The 21,377-nt window shown below is 39.9% G+C and overlaps 2 protein-coding genes across 7 annotated transcripts in view; one reads left to right on the top strand and one right to left on the bottom strand.

Annotated features, from left to right (window-relative positions):
* Positions 1–8,929, top strand: part of LOC134745597 (supervillin-like) — a 247,688-nt gene extending 238,759 nt beyond the window's left edge. For all 5 annotated transcript variants that reach the window (XM_063679671.1, XM_063679673.1, XM_063679672.1 and 2 more), the window contains 6 exons: positions 159–271; positions 857–2,535; positions 2,957–3,055; positions 3,921–4,114; positions 5,679–5,840; positions 7,163–8,929. In XM_063679671.1, the coding sequence (XP_063535741.1) occupies positions 159–271; positions 857–2,535; positions 2,957–3,055; positions 3,921–4,114; positions 5,679–5,840; positions 7,163–7,249 (2,334 nt within the window). In that variant the 3' untranslated portion in view covers positions 7,250–8,929. The remainder of the gene's footprint in view (positions 1–158; positions 272–856; positions 2,536–2,956; positions 3,056–3,920; positions 4,115–5,678; positions 5,841–7,162) is intronic.
* Positions 8,930–10,592: 1,663 nt separating this feature from the next.
* LOC134745277 (uncharacterized) lies at positions 10,593–17,123 on the bottom strand. 2 transcript variants are annotated; one of them, XM_063679270.1, is made up of 3 exons: positions 16,922–17,123; positions 13,057–13,268; positions 10,593–12,298 (listed from the first exon to the last, which is right to left on the bottom strand). In XM_063679270.1, the coding sequence occupies exons 1-3, from the start codon at positions 16,926–16,928 to the stop codon at positions 10,679–10,681; spliced, it is 1,839 nt and encodes a 612-aa protein (XP_063535340.1). In that variant the 5' UTR covers positions 16,929–17,123; the 3' UTR covers positions 10,593–10,678. The 2 variants fall into 2 exon arrangements, with proteins under 2 accessions (XP_063535340.1, XP_063535339.1); XM_063679269.1 differs by having other exon boundaries at positions 13,057–13,271; positions 16,922–17,122.
* Between the last annotated feature and the right edge of the window lie 4,254 nt (positions 17,124–21,377).

Here is a 21,377-nt window from a genome sequence, read left to right as displayed (position 1 = left end):
TGAACTTAATTACAATTTAACTCGCGAATTGTAATCACTACACGCGACAGAACTCCAGTGTTTTAAACTGGAGACCTCCAAAAGTATTGTACCTATTAGGTATATTTTTGTGTGGGTATGATTGTCTAAATAAATATATGTTATGATGATTGTTGCAGACGAGATTGGTGGAGCCCGTGCACACGAGCGTGAACCGTGGCGACTGCTTCGTCCTTATCACGCCTGACCAGCTGTTCCTCTACATTGGACAATATGCCAATGTCATTGAGAGGTAAGTTGATTTGCAGTAACTGTATAGTATATGTTATCGTTAACGCCACTTTTAATATACTCTGGCACAGGCACTTTTTAAGTAGAAAAAGGAGGCAAATTAAAAAAACGTAGGCGCGAAGGGTTAATCTTCCTTAGAAATTTTGAATTTCGCGCCTTTTTCTGCCGACAAGTTGGGTGTGTTTCAGTATACTTTCTGCTTCGACGAGATATTTTTGTGAATAACAGACTTTCTGGCGCTGGTTTGAAAGGACGTGTAACTACTAAAACGCCTACTTCGATCTCAAAATAAGAGTCATCGTCTAACCTGGACAAACCTATACTGACATTGGTGATCGAAATTTTTTATAAAATTATTATGTAATTCGTTTAAATGTGCTTGTGTCCATTTTGGTCCGGGCTGTAGTTCCATCAAATAGTAAAAGTTGATATTATTAATAGAAAAATCATTCAGTTTATCAATTTATTTACGTCTGTGTTAAATCTTTACTGTTTGTTATTTATGGCGAACACAAAGTAAAGCGTAAAAATAGACTTTAGGAGTTGAGTTTCTACTATAAAATTCTCATGTTCAATATCTTTTTAGGAATCGTAGTACCGACGTGGCCCAACACATCCAGAACACCAAAGACCTCGGCTGCAAGAACTCCCCCACCATCATCAAGATAGACGAGCAGACCAAGAACTACTCCAACAAGCACTGGAACCAGTTCTGGTCGCTCCTCGGCGTGACCGAGGGTGTCGAGGACTACACACCTGTCGAGACAGGACACCCCGATGAGGACGAAATATTCGAGTCCTGCATCGTACAAACCAACATGTGCTATGAGGTTATGGACGATGAATTAATACCTATTAAGGAATACTGGGGCCAGATGCCGAAGATAGCTATGCTGAATCAATCAAAAACTATTGTGTTCGATTTTGGATCAGAAATGTATATTTGGTACGGCAAAAATGTCTCGTTAGAAAGCCGGAGGCGCGCTGCTCAACTTGCCCAAGAGTTGTTCGACGAGGGTTACAATTATGAAGAATGCCATATCAATCCTTTAAACGCTGCTACATATCAAGGTGCTAGAGAAGATAGGAGTAGTCCAGAGAAAACGTCGAAAGTCAGACCGGAATGGTCAATCATGTCCAAAGTCACTCAACACATGGAAACTATACTGTTCAAAGAGAAATTCCTCGATTGGCCCGATTATACCAGAGTCATCCAAGTGAAGCCCCAAGAGAACAAATCGAATAGCATAGAAATAACTCCATGCGACGCCGAAGAAATGTGGTCGAATGAGTACCAGGATCCAGATCTCACTTTAGAAGGATCCCACGTCGGCCGCGGCACGCAGTACTACGATAAGGAAAACATGAGACATTACGAAATCAAAACCAAATCCGTCTCGAAATGGCTTATTCAAGATAACGATTACCAGAAAGTTGAGAGTCATGCCGAAATCGGCGATTTTTTCTCGGGAGACAGTTATATTATCAGATGGGAGTACCAGATCACCGTTTCTGGTAGGGAACTTAATGGGAAACCGTCGAAACATGCCGTGACCGGGAGAGATCGCTGCGCTTATTTCTGCTGGCAGGGTAAAGATGCGTCATCCAACGAAAAGGGAGCCGCCGCGCTGCTTACAGTAGAATTAGACAAAGAAAAGGGACCTCAAGTGAGGGTAGCTCAGGGCAACGAGCCGCCGGCGTTCCTAAATCTTTTCCAAGGAAATCTAGTAGTCCATCAAGGAAAGAAAAACACCGATAAAAACAGATTCAAGCTTTTCGTAACACGAGGAAACCTCTCCAACGAAGCTTATTTACTTCAGGTTCCCTGCTCAGTCCGACAGCTCCGCAGTCGAGGCTCTGTACTTCTCGTCGACACAGAAAAAGGCCGCCTCTACATCTGGCACGGGTCCCGCAGCCTCAAACACACCAAGAGCATAGCTATCGAATTAGCCAACAAGCTGATCGCGAGAAAATCTAGTTACCTCTTCGGTGCTAACGTATCTAATGTTATTATCACTGAGGTTAAAGAGAGCGAGGAGCCGAAAGAGGTGTTAGAAGCGCTGGGCGTAGCGAACAAGCAGTACTATAATTCGGTGCTAAGTGGGGGGAAGGAGTCGGGCGGGGACGTGACCCCCAGACTGTTCCACTTCACGGACCTGGGCGGGCAGTTCGAGGCGCACGAGGTGCTGTCGCCGCTGCGGCACGAGCGGCTGGTGACACCCTTCCCTTTTGAACAAAAGGAGTTGTATTCGGCGTCGCAACCAGGTAATATTTTAAAGTATTCATTTTTTTCAATTTTTGTTAGTCTCATTTTTGTCAACAGTCTCTTCCTTTCAAAAAGTTTTTTGGTTGTAATGTGACAGCCCTATGGAATTGGGATTTCAAATAATATATTTTTTTAATTTTGTTTACACATTACTCTCAATATTTTCCATCGCATTGCTCTAACTGATAAATAACAAGTGATATTGCCTATCCGCTACCTTGTTCTTAAATCGAAGCGTATTTTACCGATTTACATGTGACATAATAGATACGTAGCTTTATTCTAAAGGTTTTCTTGTATTATTATTATTATATAGTGTTCCTTGGTCTGTTGTGATTAATACGGCTCAATGATATTTGTTAAAAAGTTTGTATATTCTTTTCATAAAAATAGTCGTTTTTTTTTTATTAATGTTTTCAGCTCTATTCCTGATGGACGACGGTGCGTCGGTGTGGCTGTGGCAGGGCTGGTGGCCGCGCGGGGAGGACGGGGAACTGGAACCCGCGGAGCGGAATACTGGTTAGTTACAGAATTTCAAAACTTGTTACAATTAGCTCCATGCATGAATTTATTTTTATTTTTGGATTCATAATTTATATCGTTGGAACACCGGAAATGATAATAATACTTTTGTAAACCTTAACATTATTTTATTGAAAATTTTTGAGCGGTTGAAACGCTCATAATTTTTGGCGCGAATTCGACAGAGCGTGATGACGTCACACGTTGGGCGGCCCAACACTAATGACACTAATCTGTCGAACGCGTGACGTCACGTGGCGTTTCGAGCGTTTCGCTCACTAGCTTTTCGCGGGCAAATTTTTGTACTTTTTATTTATAATTTTAAGCAATTAAATGGTAATTTAAAAACGGAAATGCATTTGTAACATGATATAACGGTAACAAACATCCGAATAAAACATATTTCGTTCAAATAAAAACTTCATGCATGAGGCTAATTGGTAAATCGGTTGGATTTTATTCGGAATAATACATAGTTCTTTATTAAGGAGTGAAAATATTTAATGTTGTTTCTAGAAGCCAATGAGAATTCACGGAATCACCTCGTTTTGGGTTGGATTTTCTTATTTAGAGCTTTAGAAACAGTTTCGTCTAGCTAGACTAATTAATAGAAAATTTAGCATGCAAACAATGTGACCTTATAAAATAATCTCAATTAGTCTGTATTAAATAAGTGAGAAAATGAGATCATTTCGGTACTTATTTCCATTTCGCTTAAGTGTACATAAAAAAAATAGAATAATATCTCTATGATATCTCTATTTACAATACTTACAAGGAGATTCCAAGCATAACTAAATTGTAAATTGTGAAATGTTTTAACCAAAAAAAAAATAAACAATTTTTTTTCATCTCTTCCCAGGCGTAGGAGCATTCGCGCTGCGTTGGCAAGCACTCCGCGCGGCGGCCCTGCGCAGCGCCGAGGCCTACTGGGCGGCCTCGCGCCGCACGAGGCCGGACGTCAAGGTCGTGGCCGCCGGCCTCGAGCCGCAGCCCTTCACCGACCTCTTCGACACCTGGGCCGAGCACGATGACGCCGCCGAGTCCAACATCGCGGTAAGCCTTAATTATGTTAGTAGAGGGTGGTGGTACTTTTATGTGGTAAAATATTTGCATATGTAGTTTTGTATCCATGGTTATAGTATTTTTCAAACTTGGTGGGTACCTACGCTGACAGATGTCATTTCAATATCATTTTGAGAGATTTGGCGTTTTAGGTTATAATTTATATGGAGATGACACCTGTTACCCTACCCATCGAGTTTGAAAAATACTGTAAAAGTATAGGGATGATAAGCTACTGACCTAATCATAGAGTTTTCAAGCCTAAAATCCACCTTGTTCACTTCTTCTAAGTGAAAAATAAAAGTTATTGGGCCAGTTAACAAAAGGTCGTCAGCCTCGGGTCTCAAGCTTTTACAAAATTATTTGACACTCGGGCCAAGTATGACGAGGACTTATTGGTGGTTAGCTTGTAGGGTGATGGTACTTTTAGAACTTTATAACTTGTACATTGAGGTGATAAGTTTGTATATTCGATGTCGATGGGATTCGTATTGAAGTTTAATTATTGTCGCCGCTGATGTCTCAAGACTCCATTGAATAAACGTTGTATTATACTTTAAACCTGACTTGAGTTTTCTAACAAGTGTAATCTATTGTAATATCTAAATGTTAATATCAATTCTAATGGCTCTGGTGAAAAAGAGTAGGTACAAAGTCCATTACATAACTTGCATGAAACTTATACCCTTTTTTGACACAATGGAAATTTAACCGTTCAGGTTACGTTACTACAACAGATAAATTGCCTATCGTATCATGGCATTTTTGGCTCATGTAAATCGTGTACATGTAATACGTGACAAACCAAGTATTTAAGATTATATAAGTAGGAAGATATTCCGTAATCTGATCCACTTTTGTATAACGTTACGAATGTACGGCTTCTCTCCTTAACTCCATTTAGACGGTTCAAGAATACTTCTAAATGGGGCTTTATGAATTATACATAGGCTATATTGGGTCGGCGTCGGTTCAGATCTATTCTAAACTTGTAAAAGGTATAACCAGTAGGCCGAGCACATGATTGACGCGACAGTATCTCGCCGCGAGATAGACTACCCGTCTTTTACTAACTGTATGAATTAAAGAGGGACGGGGGTAGTCTATGTCGCGGCGAGATACTCTCGCGCCAATCATGTGCTAGCCCGGCAGGTGTCATTAAACGGCGGATCGCGATTCGCGGTATTTTGTGCTGTACATTACATTCGCTTATTTAAAAACTCAAGTAGAAACGGACCGCGATGGTCATTTTATTAACACATTCATTGCCACCCAGCCACACATCCGCGCCAGGCCACAAAAATTTTGTCATATAAAGCTTAATACAGCGATCCCGACTATCGGTTCGTCCGGCTGGAAACGAAACCATAAAATACCCGATAGTCGGGTTTACGGCATTGAATGTGTTAAAACCGGATCCCTGAAGGAACTAATTGGTGACCCCCGGCTATAACCTTCTAAATCACAAGATGTATATTTCCTCACCCGCACCCGCACCCGCCTCCCGTTCTTGCCCCGCTCGCACTGTACCTACACGGCACGGCTCCGCTTGCAGCACGGCTACAAGGCGGGCGAGGCGCTGCGCGGCGCGGGCGAGCTGTCGCGGCTCACGTCGCGCGCGGCCGAGCTGCCTCTGGCCGCGCTGCAGCGCCGCCCGCTGCCCGACCACGTGGACCCGCATCATCTCGAGAAGCATCTGTCGACGCCTGATTTTTTGGTATGTACGGTGGTGGGGTGGGGGGTGTTGTATATTTTGTACAATTTATTTTTATTGCCGGTACGTTGACTTTGGCCCCGCCGTAGTCGAAGACAAATAGTAAGCTATACGAAAAACTGTCTGGTTGGTGTTAGATTCGATTACTATTGAAACCGAAAAATTATTGATTGGAGGATTTTTTTTAACTTTATGACTTTTACAGTTAATATAATAACTTTATAAATCCATCCTAATATTATAAATGCGAAAGTCTGTCTGTCTGTGTGTTACCTCTTCACGCTTAAAACGCTGAACCGATTTAGATGAAATTTGGCATAGAGATAGTTTGAGTCCCGGAGAAGGACATAGGATGGTTTTTATCCCGAAAATCATCCCTTAAGAAAGTGAAAAGCAGGATGGAATTGAGATAATTATGAAGTCCCTGCTCATTTGTGTGCATAACATTATCAAATTGAATAATTGCCATGAGAATTTTTCCCGGCGCTATACTTACTTTAACTGATGTTACTAAGTGCGCGCAGACGAAGTCGCGGGCAAAAGCTAGTATAATATAAATCCGATGTAACTTTAGCAAAACAGAAATAACCACCTAGTAGTCTAGTACTTTACTAATTTGAACATTTTAGAACAAAAGTATATCCGTATATATTTATGTATGTTACTTCGCATAGCTAAAATAATTTTACAGACAGGTAACAAGAAACTACGTCGACGTCGCAAGTAGCAACATAACTAACGTAGTTAGTAGTCGACAAGGTAGTAATTTGGGTGTCCAATTTGACTTATGGGCTTATAGAAATATAAATACAGAGAAACACCGAAGATCGGTTCCTCTCGTATGCTTTAAAATACGCTTAAACCTTATATGAGCTAGTTGTGCGTGAATCTATGACTATTTTCTATCACTTGTTTAATCCTTCTTTTTATTACTTATTATGTTACCTACTTATGTAAAACTGATCTAGGTTTGAAACTATATCGAAAATAGCTTACGAGCTAAAAAGGAGTCCTTATTATTCTTGTTATCCATTTTGAGAGGCCATAAAACATAGACAAAAGGACGCTAAAACTCGTTATATAGGGCTAAATAATGTAGTAGCAAGTTAGATAACTAAAGTAGATGGCCCTATACGGAGTGCACGGCCAAGAGCAAACGTTGGATTATCTTTTTAACACAAATCGCATGGCGCCTTATCTGCGTCAGCTATTAAAACTGCGGCTACAATATTTTTCATCTTTTAAGCGTCTGATGTCCCTTATGTGCTTCTCAGTCGATTGCTTTACAGTTAGATTAAACAGTAACATACGTGTTATCATTACAGGAGGCTTTCGGCGTGACCAAAGAAGAGTTCGCGGTGCTGCCGGCGTGGAAGCAGACCAACATGAAGAAGGACGTCGGTCTGTTTTGACCCGGCGGCGCGCGCGCCGGCTGATGCCGTCCCGGACCGGACCCGGACCGGACCCCAGACCCTTACCGGACCCCGGACCCGGACCGGACACCGGACCCGGACGACCAGCCGGACCTAAATTAACCGCGGCGGTCACCTATCATACTTTCGAAATTTTTTGTCGGAAGCTAAACTTTCAGAAGGATTACAAATCGTATGTATTGCCTTCTACACCTTAAATTTTTTTTAATGTTATCATTGGAGAAAGATATTTCGAAATATGGATAGGTTGCCGATCGCAATAGTCTAGTAATTTTGTACATCCACAGTTATTTCGTACTTTTCTACTTGTACCGAATATCGTTGAAGGATTTGATACAATAATCGTAAAGGCACGCTTTAAGTCTATAGTTCCGAGTGTCGTAATTTTATACTAACGGAATGAAAACTATGTATTCTGTCTCGTGATATTTTGATGTAACCGCCGTAGACCGTAGTACTTAGGTTTGAAACACGGATTTGTATCGGAATTGCTTAGCGGCCGATGTCGTGGCCTCTTCGTGTAAATAATTGTTTTATTCCATATTTATTTTTAAATTTTGTTTAATTTTATGAATTATTAAAAACGCAATATTCACTTTTTTTATTTTATATGAATTTGTAATTAATTAACAATATTTTTAATCGGATTCCTTAATTATTGTTATGTTTAACCGCCGACGAGAGATGGCATCGAATTGTTAGCAGTGATATTTACGATAAGATAGCGTTGTGTCAGTGCGTTTTGCCAAAGAGTTTGAGCTCGGACGACGGTCTGAACCACGAGGCGGTTTTCTGGTCAAGTATGGTTATCGGTTATAAATCGCTAGGTATACAATGTATTTCTACTACTATTATACGCTTTAGGGTAGGGTCCTGCGTCGACGGAGGCGCGGCTATTCGGCATTGTGATATTAACTTGTATACCGTTGATTCGCCTGCGAATTGTTTTGATAATTCGGTACGCGCCTCCGCCCCTGCAGGTTATATTTTAATACATCACATATCTAATCTACTCATTAGCTACTCTTTTATACCGTGCTGTTAGGTGGACCATTGTAAACCGTTTTAATATTACTAATCTTATAACGTTCCCTTAATTTCCGTGCTTTTGGCTTAGCTTGTAGTGAACTGACTATACTCGTCCTACATTGACGTAGCCTGTGACTATCTGTTGCCAAAAAGCGCGAAATGAAACGAATTTGACTAAATTTTGTCTTTCGAACGATTAAGGTTTGTACTTTAATTTTAACGCTGTTGCTATGTTGTGTACAATTTTAGAAGTTTATTTTTTATATCTAGCTTTATTACGTACGTAAATGTATTTTTAAATGGTGAACCATCTGAGCGACTTGTGATATTTACTGGGTCTCGACTGAAAAATATGCCAGTATTTGTAATGAAGTCGGTTTCTGCCAATGAGTAGAATAACTCTAATGATCGAGTCATACTTTAATGAACTATTTGGATCTACGGAATAATCTGTCGCCATGTAATGTCAGATGCATTTACGGCCGGTACTCTGCGGGCCTACCGTGACATATAGACGTATCTCTCAAATCCAATGTTTAATGTTTTGCTTTGGTTGTGTTACTTATAATATTATTATTGTATTTGAGATTTATTTTGTATAATAATGGTGTAATAAATTGATAAAATTGATTTGTGTGTTTTTATATTTCTCCCTTTCAAAACTAAAACATGCATAAAGTTTGTCACAAGTTAGCCTTCAAAGCAGTAGAGCAAAGTAAAAAAACCGGCCAAGTGCGAGTCGGACTCGCGCTCGATTAATTGTGACGTTATCTATGAAATCTGGACCTTTTGTCGAGGGCGCTTACGCCGCACTGCGAGCGCAACGTTGTATTTATATGTAACGTTTTCAACCAAAAGGTATACCACATTGTCGCTTGTCGATAAGTTAGATTTCTAATTTAATCTATATGGAAATAGCGCCTTACTGACAAGCGACAATAAGTACTCTTTTGGTTGAAAATGGCACATATATTTTATATGGCCTCCTAAGGCCCAGCCAAACAAAAAAAAAACAAAGTAAGCCACTGAATTTTGAACCTATAGTGCCGGGAATAGAGTTGATTTTGTTGCAAAATGATATATTTACGGCGAGGGTGTACATTGAATCCTGAACGAAGCGAAGGATTCTATAGTTGAATCCTGAGCGTAGCGAGGGATTCAATAATAGAATCCTAAGCGTAGTGAGGGATTCAAGTGTTCACTCCCAAGGTGGAAATAATTTTGCTACCATGTGGCACCTACTGCTTTTCACATCACCTATGAGGAAATTACATACATATATTAGGTTTCAAAACATTATTATTATAAGCAAAGATCGATACGGACAAAGTGCCAAAAATATGTATACACGACCTTAGTATAGGTACATACTTCTGGCACTTTGTCCGTATCGATATTTTCAGACGTGACTGTACTGACAAATTAAAAGTACCTACAGCTCATAATTATGTACCTAATATCTTTTCAAAGACAGCAGCAAACACCTAAAATGATAGAATGAAAATCAAGTACATTATTTTTGTAGATTTTTCTAGTAACAAATTAGCTCTTACCCCTTTGAACCAAATCTTCGGAAGAACACTATGAAGACTGATATCACTTATATTTATTATTATAAAGTTATTGATTTAAACTAAGTATTTACAAATTTATACACAATACAGAACCGCATAATTATGCTTTGTGAAATATTTGTACAAAACTTTTTAAATATAAACTTTTTAAATTGCATAGATAAGTATGGCTGCGTTTAAGGAGACCTAAAATGTCAAAATAAAGATTAAATTATTAAACTAATGTTTTTTTTACGTTTCTTTGTAAATATTACGCAAATTAATTAATTTACTTAATTTAAATATGCTATTAATTAATTTAAAATACGCTAATTACATTTATTGTTTACAATTACAACAAGATATTATTTGTTAGAAAAATAGTATGCACGTAATCGATTATAACATAATATAATAAATTATACTGGCAATAAAATGTCTTTGAACAGAAAAGTGCCACTTTGATCCCTCCTGGCAGGGAAGAAAAGTTCCCTTTTCGAATAGGTGATGTGAAAAACATTGTGTCCGGGGGTAAGAATATTGCAAACTCGAGTCTTTAATTAACTCCAGCCTGCGGCTGTCGTGAATCTAACGACCATGTTTCCAATATTTCACTTATACCCATAGAAGAGAGGAACATAAATAAATGAAAACATGATTTTGTCGTTTACATTTACTAATCTCACAGTAATATTTACAAAATTGCACAAAGTGTTCTTACACATACGACAATTAACTTATTTACATGAATAAAAAACATTAAATACAACTTTCTACGGCATTTAAAAGGACATTCCATTAGGAAGTGCTTTATAAAGCCACGAAATTAAAAGAAAAAGCGATGGAAGAAACCTTCGTCAGATTCTTCTGAATCCTCATTCTCTTCAATTACTTCTTCTTGCCTCTTAATTTCCTCCTCTTCGTCGCTTTCGAGGATATTAGCTTCTTCTTGTGCCCTCTTCCATTCTTCGTCTTGTTCGTTGTAATCGTACTGTAGGATAGACCGCTTCTTTCGGCTCTCTTCCTGTTCTTCAGCCTCTTCTACATTTTCGCCTTCTTGTCTCTTTAAGGCTTCCTCATTCTCCACTTCTTCAACTTCTGTTTCCTCTTGCGCTGACCGCTTCTTGCGAGTTTCTTCCTGATCTTCGATTTCATCTTCGACCTCTTCTTGCCTCTTTAGAGCTTCCTCATCTTCTTCTTCATCCTCTAGATCTTCTTGCCTCTTCAAGGCTTCCTCATCCTCCACATCTTCATCTTCTGTTTCCTCTTGCGCTGACCGCTTCTTGCGAGTTTCTTCCTGATCTACGATTTCATCTTCGACCTCTTCTTGCCTCTTTAGAGCTTCCTCATCTTCTTCTTCATTCTCTAGATCTTCTTGCCTCTTCAAGGGTTCCTCATCCTCCACATCTTCATCTTCAGCTTCCTCTTGCGCTGACCGCTTTTGGCGAGTTTCTTCCTGGTCTTCGATTTCATCTTCGACCTCTTCTTGCCTATTCAAAGCATCCTCGTCTTCTTCATCCTCTACATCTTCCTCTTCCTCTCCTTCGATATCTTCCTGTTGTTTTTTGCGGCTTTCTTCTTCTGGTTCCTCACCGTCGACATCCTCAGTTTCCTCTTGAGCACGCATTAAGGTCTCTAGTTCTTCTTGTTCAGATTCCTCGTCAAGTTCTTCCTGGAATCTAAGTGCGTGGTTGCGTTCATAGTCTTCACCATCATCGTGCTCATGGTCATGATCGTGAACATGGTCGTGATCATGGTCATGGTCATGGTCGTGCTCATGGTCGTGGTCGTGATCTTGATCGTGGTCGTCTTCGTGCTCGCGATCGTGGTCATGATCGTGATCATGGTCGTGATCTTGGTCATGATCATGGTCGTGATCGTGGTCATGATCATGGTCGTGATCGTGGCCGTGTTGATGGTGGTGATTGTGGTCATGGCCGTGATGGTGGTGATCGTGGCCATGGCCGTGATGGGGGTGATGATGATCATCCACGTCGAGTCGCTCCTCTATGTTTTCGATCAGCTCCTCTTCAGAGTTGTCTTGTAATCTTGCCTTCAAGAATTTGATGACAGCATCTGCTTCCCAATCTTCACCAGAGCCCGGTTCTTCTACTCGGTCTTGATCTTCAGATTCTTGTTCGGGTTCTAGTTCAGACTCGGGTTCTTGTTCAGACTCAGGTTCTGGTTCTGGCTCAGGTTCTGTCTCAGGTTCTGGTTCAGGTTCTGGTTCAGGCTCTGGTTCTGGTTGAGGTTCTAGTTCTGATTCAGGTTCTGGTTCTGGTTCAGGTTCTGGCTCTGGTTCTGGTTGAGGTTCTAGTTCTGTCTCAGGTTCTGGTTGAGGTTCTGGTTCTGGCTCAGGTTGCTCAGGTTCAGGTTCTGGTTCAGGTTCTGGCTCCGGTTCTGGGTCGGTCCGGCAGCTTGCTGGTGCTTCTGTCCAATCGCACACCTAAAAAGAGGATAAAAAAATTAGATAGTTACCTACTTATCGTTATTATGCATGTAACTTCGACGTCTTAATTTAGTTTACAGATAAGAACTATTTTGACTGTCAAAAGCATAAGTCATTAAAAGTCAAAATAACCAATAAATAGGTACATTTGTTTTGTGTTTCGTCCCATTTAATAATTTAAGACCACGTCAAAGTCCCAGCAAATCTCATCAATCTTGTTGAAAATAAGTACAACAGATATTTTAACTACAGTTACTTTGCACTCTTGTAACTTCAGAGATGCTTTGCGCTCTTGTTTCTGAGTCTGTACCTGTAGTAAATGCTGTAGTGTGTTTGTGTCGTAGGAAGTGATTTTGTCTACCTGGCTCCACGCGGGCAAACCATTAGGTAATGTCACTCACTGTTATTACGTACTGAGCCACTTGCACCATTCTCTAACCCGGGGTAAACTGGTTAAACCTGGAGTTACTATGGTTACCAGTACAATTTGACACTAGGTTAACGGTTAACCCCGGGTTAGTGGGATGGTGCAAGTGACGCAGTGTAGTTAATTAGTTAATTCAGCCGTCGACTATTCGCAGCACACAGTTTACACACAGTGTCTCCTATCGTTTGAAGAATATGTTACTCGACAATACCCAGGTAGCAAAGTGACGTCATCGACGTAATAATGACGTAATTATGGCGTCATAATGACGTCGCTGACGTCATAATGACGTATAAATGCTGTTAGGGTAGATTCAGCACATATATACCTGTTCCAATTCGTTGAACCAGGAGTCTTTTGGGCATTCCATCAGGTAAGCTCGGCCGGCGTAGCATTGGTAGTACGCGCTGCAGCCTTCGGTGCTGGCTATGCGTAGGAAGTTCTCCTGTCCCGCGCATAGCGTCTCCGGATCTCGTCTCAAGGAGATTGAGAGAGCCGAGGCGCTGGCCACCGCCAGAGCGCACAGGACTAGTCTTAGAGCTACTGGAAGGTAAAATAATATATATTAACTGTCTGTGAAGACCATTGTCTATAATGGTAGGCGTACATTTAGACATTGGTATAAATAAAATAGATCGACATTTCAGCGAAGTCCGTAAAGTGGAAAACATCTAAGAAAAAAAGCAAGCATTGTCATAATCAGATGGCAATTGGACATGAAATGGATATGGAGTGATACTCGTAGCAGGGGCTGTAGGCATTCATTATTTATGAAATTAGACTTTTCTGGTATGCACCATACTGTTTTTTCCTTGTGAGTTTGCCGTTTCTTTGTGTGTTCTGTTTGTATTCCTTTAGGAGTACATTTTCTACACTTTTTGCTTTTATAGGTAAGATAAACAGGTAATCCCTAATTTTATACCCACCCAGTCATAGGCATAGGCACCCAGTTTAGGTTTTAAAGATTGTGATTGTCACCGATATTGCTTTATTATCAATATTTTGCACGAGTAGCAACAGTTGAGTAGGCTTCACTCACCCTAAATAAATAGCATTAAGTACGTGACTTCGGTTTATTTGTAAGGGCACTGAAACGCGTCTAAGGCGAGAGATCCGGTATCAAACTCCGCAAACTATTATTAAATTATTTGTCGGTATAGGTGGGTACATAATAATTTCACAAAATCTCCAAAGATATACCGATAAGATAATATTGCCAATAAAATCACATATAAGACCTAAGAAGATTAAAGGATGACTCACGTTAGACCGGGCCGTGTCCGGGCCGGAGCTTCCGGCGCTTCGTTTTCTATGGAAAGCAACACGTGTTCACCTGTCATGTCATATTAGAAAAGTAAGCGCCGGATGCTCCGGCCCGGACACGGCCCGGTCTAACGTGAATCATCCTTAAGTCAACCGGTTTTTTTTAAAAATAGGTATACCCTGCATTAACAAATTATTATTTAATTTTAATTAAAGTATGACTGCATTGCAGCTGTAGAACTAACAAAAATGTACACTTGTTCAGTATGCATACGTTTAGGTATCTAGTTTTAATAGGTTCCACGCAAACAATTAGGGCCACTTGCACCATTAACCCGGGGTTAACCGGTTAAACCTGGAGTTACCATGGTTACCAGTACAATTTGGCACTGGGTTAACGGTTTAACCGGTTAAGCCCGGGTTAGTGGCATGGTGCAAGTTGCGCTTAGTGTTCTTAAAACTTTAATTAAAAGAACTTCCTTTAAAAATAAAAGAAGTATGACTGCTACTGTACTGGTCAATAGTTTTTATATTTTAATGTGGATCAATAGTTATAATAATTCAACTAAAATTATATTTAATTTGTATAGCTGTAGTATTATATATATATTTATTTATTTTATATTTGATTCGTATAGCTGTTGTAATTATATTTAAGTTGTATTTGTTGCGCTCTCTCGGAAGGGTTTCCACGGAAGACCAGCGTCGGGGGCCTCATAGGTTCCTTGACATGAAGCTGAGTGGAGACCATTTCAGGAACGCTTTATAACCAGCAATCTATGTCAGTGTTATTAGTTAAGATTTAAATTAAGCGTTTTTGAATAAAGCATCTTCTATTCTATTCTATTCTATAAAATTAAGGTTCCATGAATTATTAAACGTAAGTTAAAACTACGTTAACCGTGCTTCCTCTGAATTAGCACAACATTCTTTGTGAAAGCATAAAGTTTTAGCTCTGCAAATGCCAGGAAGTTTGTTACAAAGTGCAAAGTAGCCGAGTTATTATCTGGTATCTTTCACATGATAGATCAAAGAAGTGGTTTACAGAGGGAACACTATTTCAGGTAATTAGTAAAAACATTAGTACTCTTTTTAAACCCGACAATACACAGAAATTGTTAAAATATCACAAAATATTATCATTAATCTGCTATCCGTCTCATTTTTCTTTGTTTCATCATTCGATTATTTCAAGAGGCAACGCACTCAGATAAAGAAATGCCAAGATACAATGCGAAACTGTTGCTTCAAAGATAAAACCCACAGTAGCTAGATTGTGTGAAGTATACCTACATCCTTTGGATATATTAACAATTTGTTACTTAGTGAATTCTAAAGCGTATTTTGATGTAGGTATTCTACCGGTACCTACCTAAGGAAACATTTTGGGTCGGCTTTTATCTAACATTGACTGCTTTTGAATTATATAATGATATAACGACTGGACATGATGAAATTCAAGACCGCAATAAAGAAAGGGTATTAAACATAGACATACGTCGTAAAGACCGGCCTTACGAGCACTACGAATGGGGCCGATACATTGGAGTCAAAATCGCATTTAGTTACACCAGCGCGCTCAGTCGTGTGGCGAATTGCGCAGTGGAAAGGCGTCGGTGTTCGGTCGGAATTGTATGCATGCACTTTGTTTACACCAATGGTGACGCCTTTCCACTGCGAAATTCGCCACACGACACGTAAGGCCGGCCTTTACGAGTTAATTTGGGGGCACGGCAGTGCCCCCGCCAAGACGAGCAAAGCGAAGCTCACGGGCAGTACCTACCTTTTCTCGAAGCGCTTCGTCGTTTTTTTGAACCCTCATAACTTGGGTCTAGGACTAAATAGCCGTCACATGGGCGTAAGGTGAAATTTATTCGCTATTCATTATTTTTTATCTTACAATAGTTTTGGTAGTAACGAAACGGCCAAGCTACATATTTTGACTAAGGTGTAGAGTTTGTAAAGTTAGGGCTTGTAGAGTTATAAAAGCTTGGCTCTACAAGAGATCTGATAACTTTGTGACATTGCGAACCTTATGGTTTCGTCTTGGCAACATTTTACATGAAAATGTTTTTGGTGGAATATATATGTCTATGATATTAAACGATTAAGAGGGTAGATAATTGAGTGATTAAAATGTGTGGGAGTCATTCGACAGTATTTGGTTTTCGAGGGGACAAATTAGCACTTTAAAACTTAGCTATACGTATTGTACGTATTGTATGTTCACGTTAAAGTGTACTCTGGCAAAGTCAAATTGTTCAGTAGAAAAAGTTTCGAATTTTAAAATTTTAAAATTTGTAAAAGTACGATCCTTCGCGCCTACATTTTTCCAATTGAGCGCCTTTTTCTACTGACAAAGCTGCCTTGCCAGGGTATAGGTATTTACTACGTGACACTATTTTAAGTCGATGTAAAAGGTTTTTTCGTAAACTGACTTTATATTTATTTATCCAAATATCTTAAACAATTCATCAAAAATTTCTTAGCGCTCTGACGAAATGTATAACATGCTAATTTCACTGGCATTCACATTTAGTTCAAGCGTCAAGCATCGCTACAGGTATGCCACCATTGGTCGAAGCCACATACTTAATATATTTGGGGCGTTTGGGGTTTAAACTTGAAACCCTGAGGCCGTGGAGGCCTAGCACGTGTAGCCTCTATATAAGGAGTTGTCAAAGCGCTTTATAAAAATTTCGTGTGCGGTATATGCCCAATATTACGCTTACTTGGGCACCCTAGACGCCTTGGGACAATCTTTTATTTACTTATGAGTTTAAATTTAAGTATTTTATTTGTGTTTTACCCACTTGTTTCGTTGCACAAAATAAACATTTACTCCGTTTGCACTTAATAAAAGCTATTGTAATCAACTTTCGGCGTAATGCAAATTAAAAAGGTAATAAAATATATAAACAAATACTTACATTTCATTTCGACCGCAATGCACCCCTAAGCGATCCGCGGCAGAAATAAGCTAAACTGATGGAGGAGGTGAATTTTATCGAGATCATTATATCACAAGAGGCTGATAACGTCAGAGCAGGTACTCTGATACTGTCGATCACCGCTATCTGTTTAGCCCGGGGTCTGCATGCGACTGAATAGTTGCGACCGTTCTGTAGTTTTGCGACTGGACGGAAGTCGGGTTTTATTCAGGATGGTAAAACTGGGGTTGGATAGAGCGAGACATGCAATGAATAGTGTTACTAATTATAGTGTTGGCAGCAGGCCTCACGTGTAGTGCGTCAGAGTACGTCACTTATTCGGTATTGTAGGTACCAGTATTCTTATTAGTTCCTGTGGTATTGTTCATTGCAGTTGGTCAGCTGTTCCTTTTTGATTCTGTAAAATATATTGCACTTTTTTTACTAACTGCTAGGTATGGACATATGTTTCTGAAATAAATGATATGAATTGAATTGAATAAACAATAAAGCTGAACAGATTATCTTCCTACGCATATTATGCCTGAATATGGCCATGGATAATATATAGGGTGCGTTCAGTATAGATCAAATCTTTGTGATGCGAGTCTTGATTGTCACCTGACGAAATGACCTTAGAAACTAACGTTGACGCGACACCGTTTAAGTATAAATCGCAATAAAGAAACAACCGCCTAAACCAATTTCAGTGATCGGTCATCGTGCAAGCATCAGGCGCAGTTTGGTGACCTTGGAGCAATCATGACATACACACAGGCATCATGTGTCATAGACATGATTCGGCCACGTTAGCGGTGTTAAGCCGGCCTAATCTAACACTTTCTTTCCTGAATTTGTGTTTATCAATAGATCTGAGTTTCTTCCTAAGACAAATTCGTTTTCACGAATAAAGAAAAAACTCGCTTCGTCATTAAATAATAATAAGATATATAGTACAACTTTACTAGGGACAAAATATTTTTTATTTTATTTGTGTTTTTAAGTAGGGAGTAAATTGTAAAAAAAATGCGTTAGCCGCGTCAGCCGAAGACACCGATTCGATTCCGGCCTCGGCCATCGGAGGGCTTGGTCAGTTTTTCTTTAGTAATATATTAGCAATGTTCGGGGCAGACAAATTTATTTGTCTAACCCGAACATTTATATAAACTAATGTCTGGTAGTTTCGGTTTTTGTTTAATGTTTATTGTCCACGGCACGACACGCAACGCAACACTAACAAAAAAAAAGAAATGTAATCGCGTTAGACCCGTTAGTAACATTAATTAGCATACTTACAAACATTTGAACATTGGATACTGATGAACCTATGTGTCTACGTATGTCTATTCTTTGTATCTAAATCGTACCTACTCAATAACGAATCGCATTTTATCGGGGAGTGCTCCAAAGAATTGTTCCGAATAATCCCTGTCGCTTCTTTCCACCATCGCTCTACGCGACAACATTTCCCTCTTCACCACTTAGATGGTTGGCAGTCCTTAACTGTGCGTTTCTCCAGAAACTTCCTACCTCGCACAGCTAAAATATGGAACGCCCGCGGTATTTCCGGATCGATAGTACGAGCTTCAAGAACAAGCGCACCTCTCATTTGCACTTGCAACCAGTCCATCGGCGATCGTAATTTATTTTATTTATTAATTTATTTTAACAATATATTTACACGGCATTACATGCATCCATCGACTCGCAAAACCTTAGACATTCCCGGCACTCAGTTGCCCATCTCCACGCAACCAAGTCACATTCAAGTGCCGATGTCTATGCGATACAGGGATGTTGCGGATGTCGATATTTTGACATCCGCGGGCGCGGATTTTTTTAGGCTGTCGAGATTAGGCACATAAAATCCGTCAAATATTACACTAAGTATTTGAACAAGAATATAGGTGCCCCACAATCGCATTACTATACTAAAGTCCAAATAAAACAAACTTTTCACTTCTTGTCGCTGTCCGTCATCGTCATAGGCTAAAGTGCTCGATCGACGAATCACAAAGACGAAACGAGATTCCTATTGGCTAATGACGAAATTACCTAGCACTTACACCGCCGCTAAGACGTTCCTGTACCTTCCTGTTCCGCATCCGCATTAAGCTCCGCATCGATTTTATGCGGATGCGAATATTCGTAACATCCCTGATGCGATACCGTGCGCGCCGCCGTCACTGCCAGCAGTGGGCGACTGGGCGCGCTCGCGGTCTCAAATTGACTTTGGCACATCTGGAACATACAGCCGTCAGCCTCGAGCCACAAGCTCCGGGCATTCGGATTCGCCACGCAGTATGCGACAAGCGGTGGTCAGCAGTTTGTTGCTTACCATCAAGCGATTCGTCTGCTCTTTTGCCTCTCATACAAAGATAAAAGATAAAATCTATACCTCTTGCGCCTTGAGTGAGGCCACATAAACACGTGTCAGGTATAGATGATTTACATATGATACTTTTTTCCCAGTGTATCGTTAAATTTATCATTTGTCCTCTAACTCTAAATTCTACGACTAAAATCAAATGACAAATGGGGAATTCCTACATACGTCGATAATCTCACTTATCAATGTGCAGTTCTAAACCACTTCAAATGAACATTGAAGTACCGTTGCATAATAGTAGTTTATAGTTTGTCAAATCTTACTATCTTTGCCTTACACTATATAGTTACTAGCACCCAAAAGAAAAGGATGAGTATAGTTTTTTTTGTTCTTATTTACTGACTGGTTTGACCAACTATAACCACCTGAGACCCCTTGTTCAAATTTATGTACATTTTCCACAATCTATTCTCAAATTTTATTGACTTAGGGTTCTAAAAAAAATAAAACAACTGCCTCTGGGTCTTAGTAATTAATAAACAATAACAATAATATATCTTTATACAGCAATTGCACGTCAACGAGATGAAGATGCTGAGATGGGCAGGCGGAGTAACTCGTTTAGACAAAGTCCGCAATGAGTTTGTGCGAGGGTCGTTCAAAGTAGCTCCTATAGATGCCAAGGTGAAAGAAGGACGATTACGTTGGTACGGGCACTTAATGAGGCGTGAAGAAACTCATCCCATAAAACGGGTCCTTAATCTCCCAGAACAGCCGAAGGGACAAGGCAGGCCACCTTCTACATGGTGGTCTAACGTGCAAAGAGAGGTCCAGAAGCAGAACATTAACCCACAGGCAACCCGAAATAGAATTCTTTGGCGCAAATGTACGGGAAGACCCGACCCCAGATAAACTGGGATAAGGGTAGGACAAAGAACAGAATATATCTTTATACAATTTAGACAATTAAATGGAATAGCATACTTGGCACCACTTACACCGTCCCACTAACCCGGGGTTAATCGGTTAATCCGTGATCCCAGTGTCACCGGTTAACCCCGGGTGAGTGAATGGTGCAAGTGGCTCTTAGATACTAAATGAAAATGTCATTTGTGAAAATGTTTTACTAACTAGGTAAAAACATTAGAAAAATTCTTTTCCCCTCACTAGCTCGGAAAGCCGTCTTTTATCCTTTAAAACAAGCGCGGGAAAACGCATTTTATCCACTAGTGGGGAAAGTAATTTGACCTTGAATGGAGCGTGTTTAAGTAGCTTGACAGATAACAAAACGTAAAACGCTCATAACAATGGTTCGTTCGATATTAATTATCATCAAATAAATGGTTTGAGAATCTAATAAAAAATACCAAATTTAGCTTTATTTAATAATTTTAAGTTCCATAAGAAACGTTAGATTTTTTATAGTGATGTTAAATATAATTCTGAACGCACAAGTTGAGTCGATGCAATTTCAAAACGCATCGTTGACATTTCATACGTCAGAACAGAAATGTCAACATTGTCAACAAATTTTTTACTTAAAAACACTTCTCACCGACTCACGTAAAAATCAGAATTTCCAGTGTTTTCTGTTATAATATCGTACAAAAATAAGTGATTCCACTGATGAAGATGATCTAACGCCTGTGGATGTTGCACTTTCCTCGCTATAGTGAGGGGAAAAGTTTTGTGTTACACACGGGTGCAAATGTATTTTACTTCTCGTGTGTTGAAATACAACTTTGCACCCTTGTATAACAAATAACTATTTCACGTAATTTGACTACGATAAGTTGTCGCTTTGATAAACACACTTGAAGATATGAAATATTTCCACCGTTACTGTTCCAGTGCGTCGATTCTAGAAAATTTATATCTCTAATAATGGGTTAGTTATCTTTAAGTCTTCAAACTGAGGGGGTGCTCGAGCAGGTTGTGCGGCGTGAGATGCATGTCATAAATTTGTATGTTATACAGTATGTGAGCAGCCTCAGTGCAGTGCAGGCAGGGTGATTTGGAAGTTTGACGCTAAGCTACACGCCCCGCCGAACGCTGCGCTGGACGCTCGCCACTGAGGCAGTCTTCACATTAACGCGCTGGCCAACCATACAACCACACCATACCACA

The sequence above is a fragment of the Cydia strobilella genome, chromosome 11, assembly GCF_947568885.1.
Source record: "Cydia strobilella chromosome 11, ilCydStro3.1, whole genome shotgun sequence".
Lineage (NCBI taxonomy): Eukaryota > Metazoa > Arthropoda > Insecta > Lepidoptera > Tortricidae > Cydia > Cydia strobilella.
Note: the sequence above shows the minus strand (reverse complement) of the source record. Positions and strands in the feature narration are given on the sequence as shown.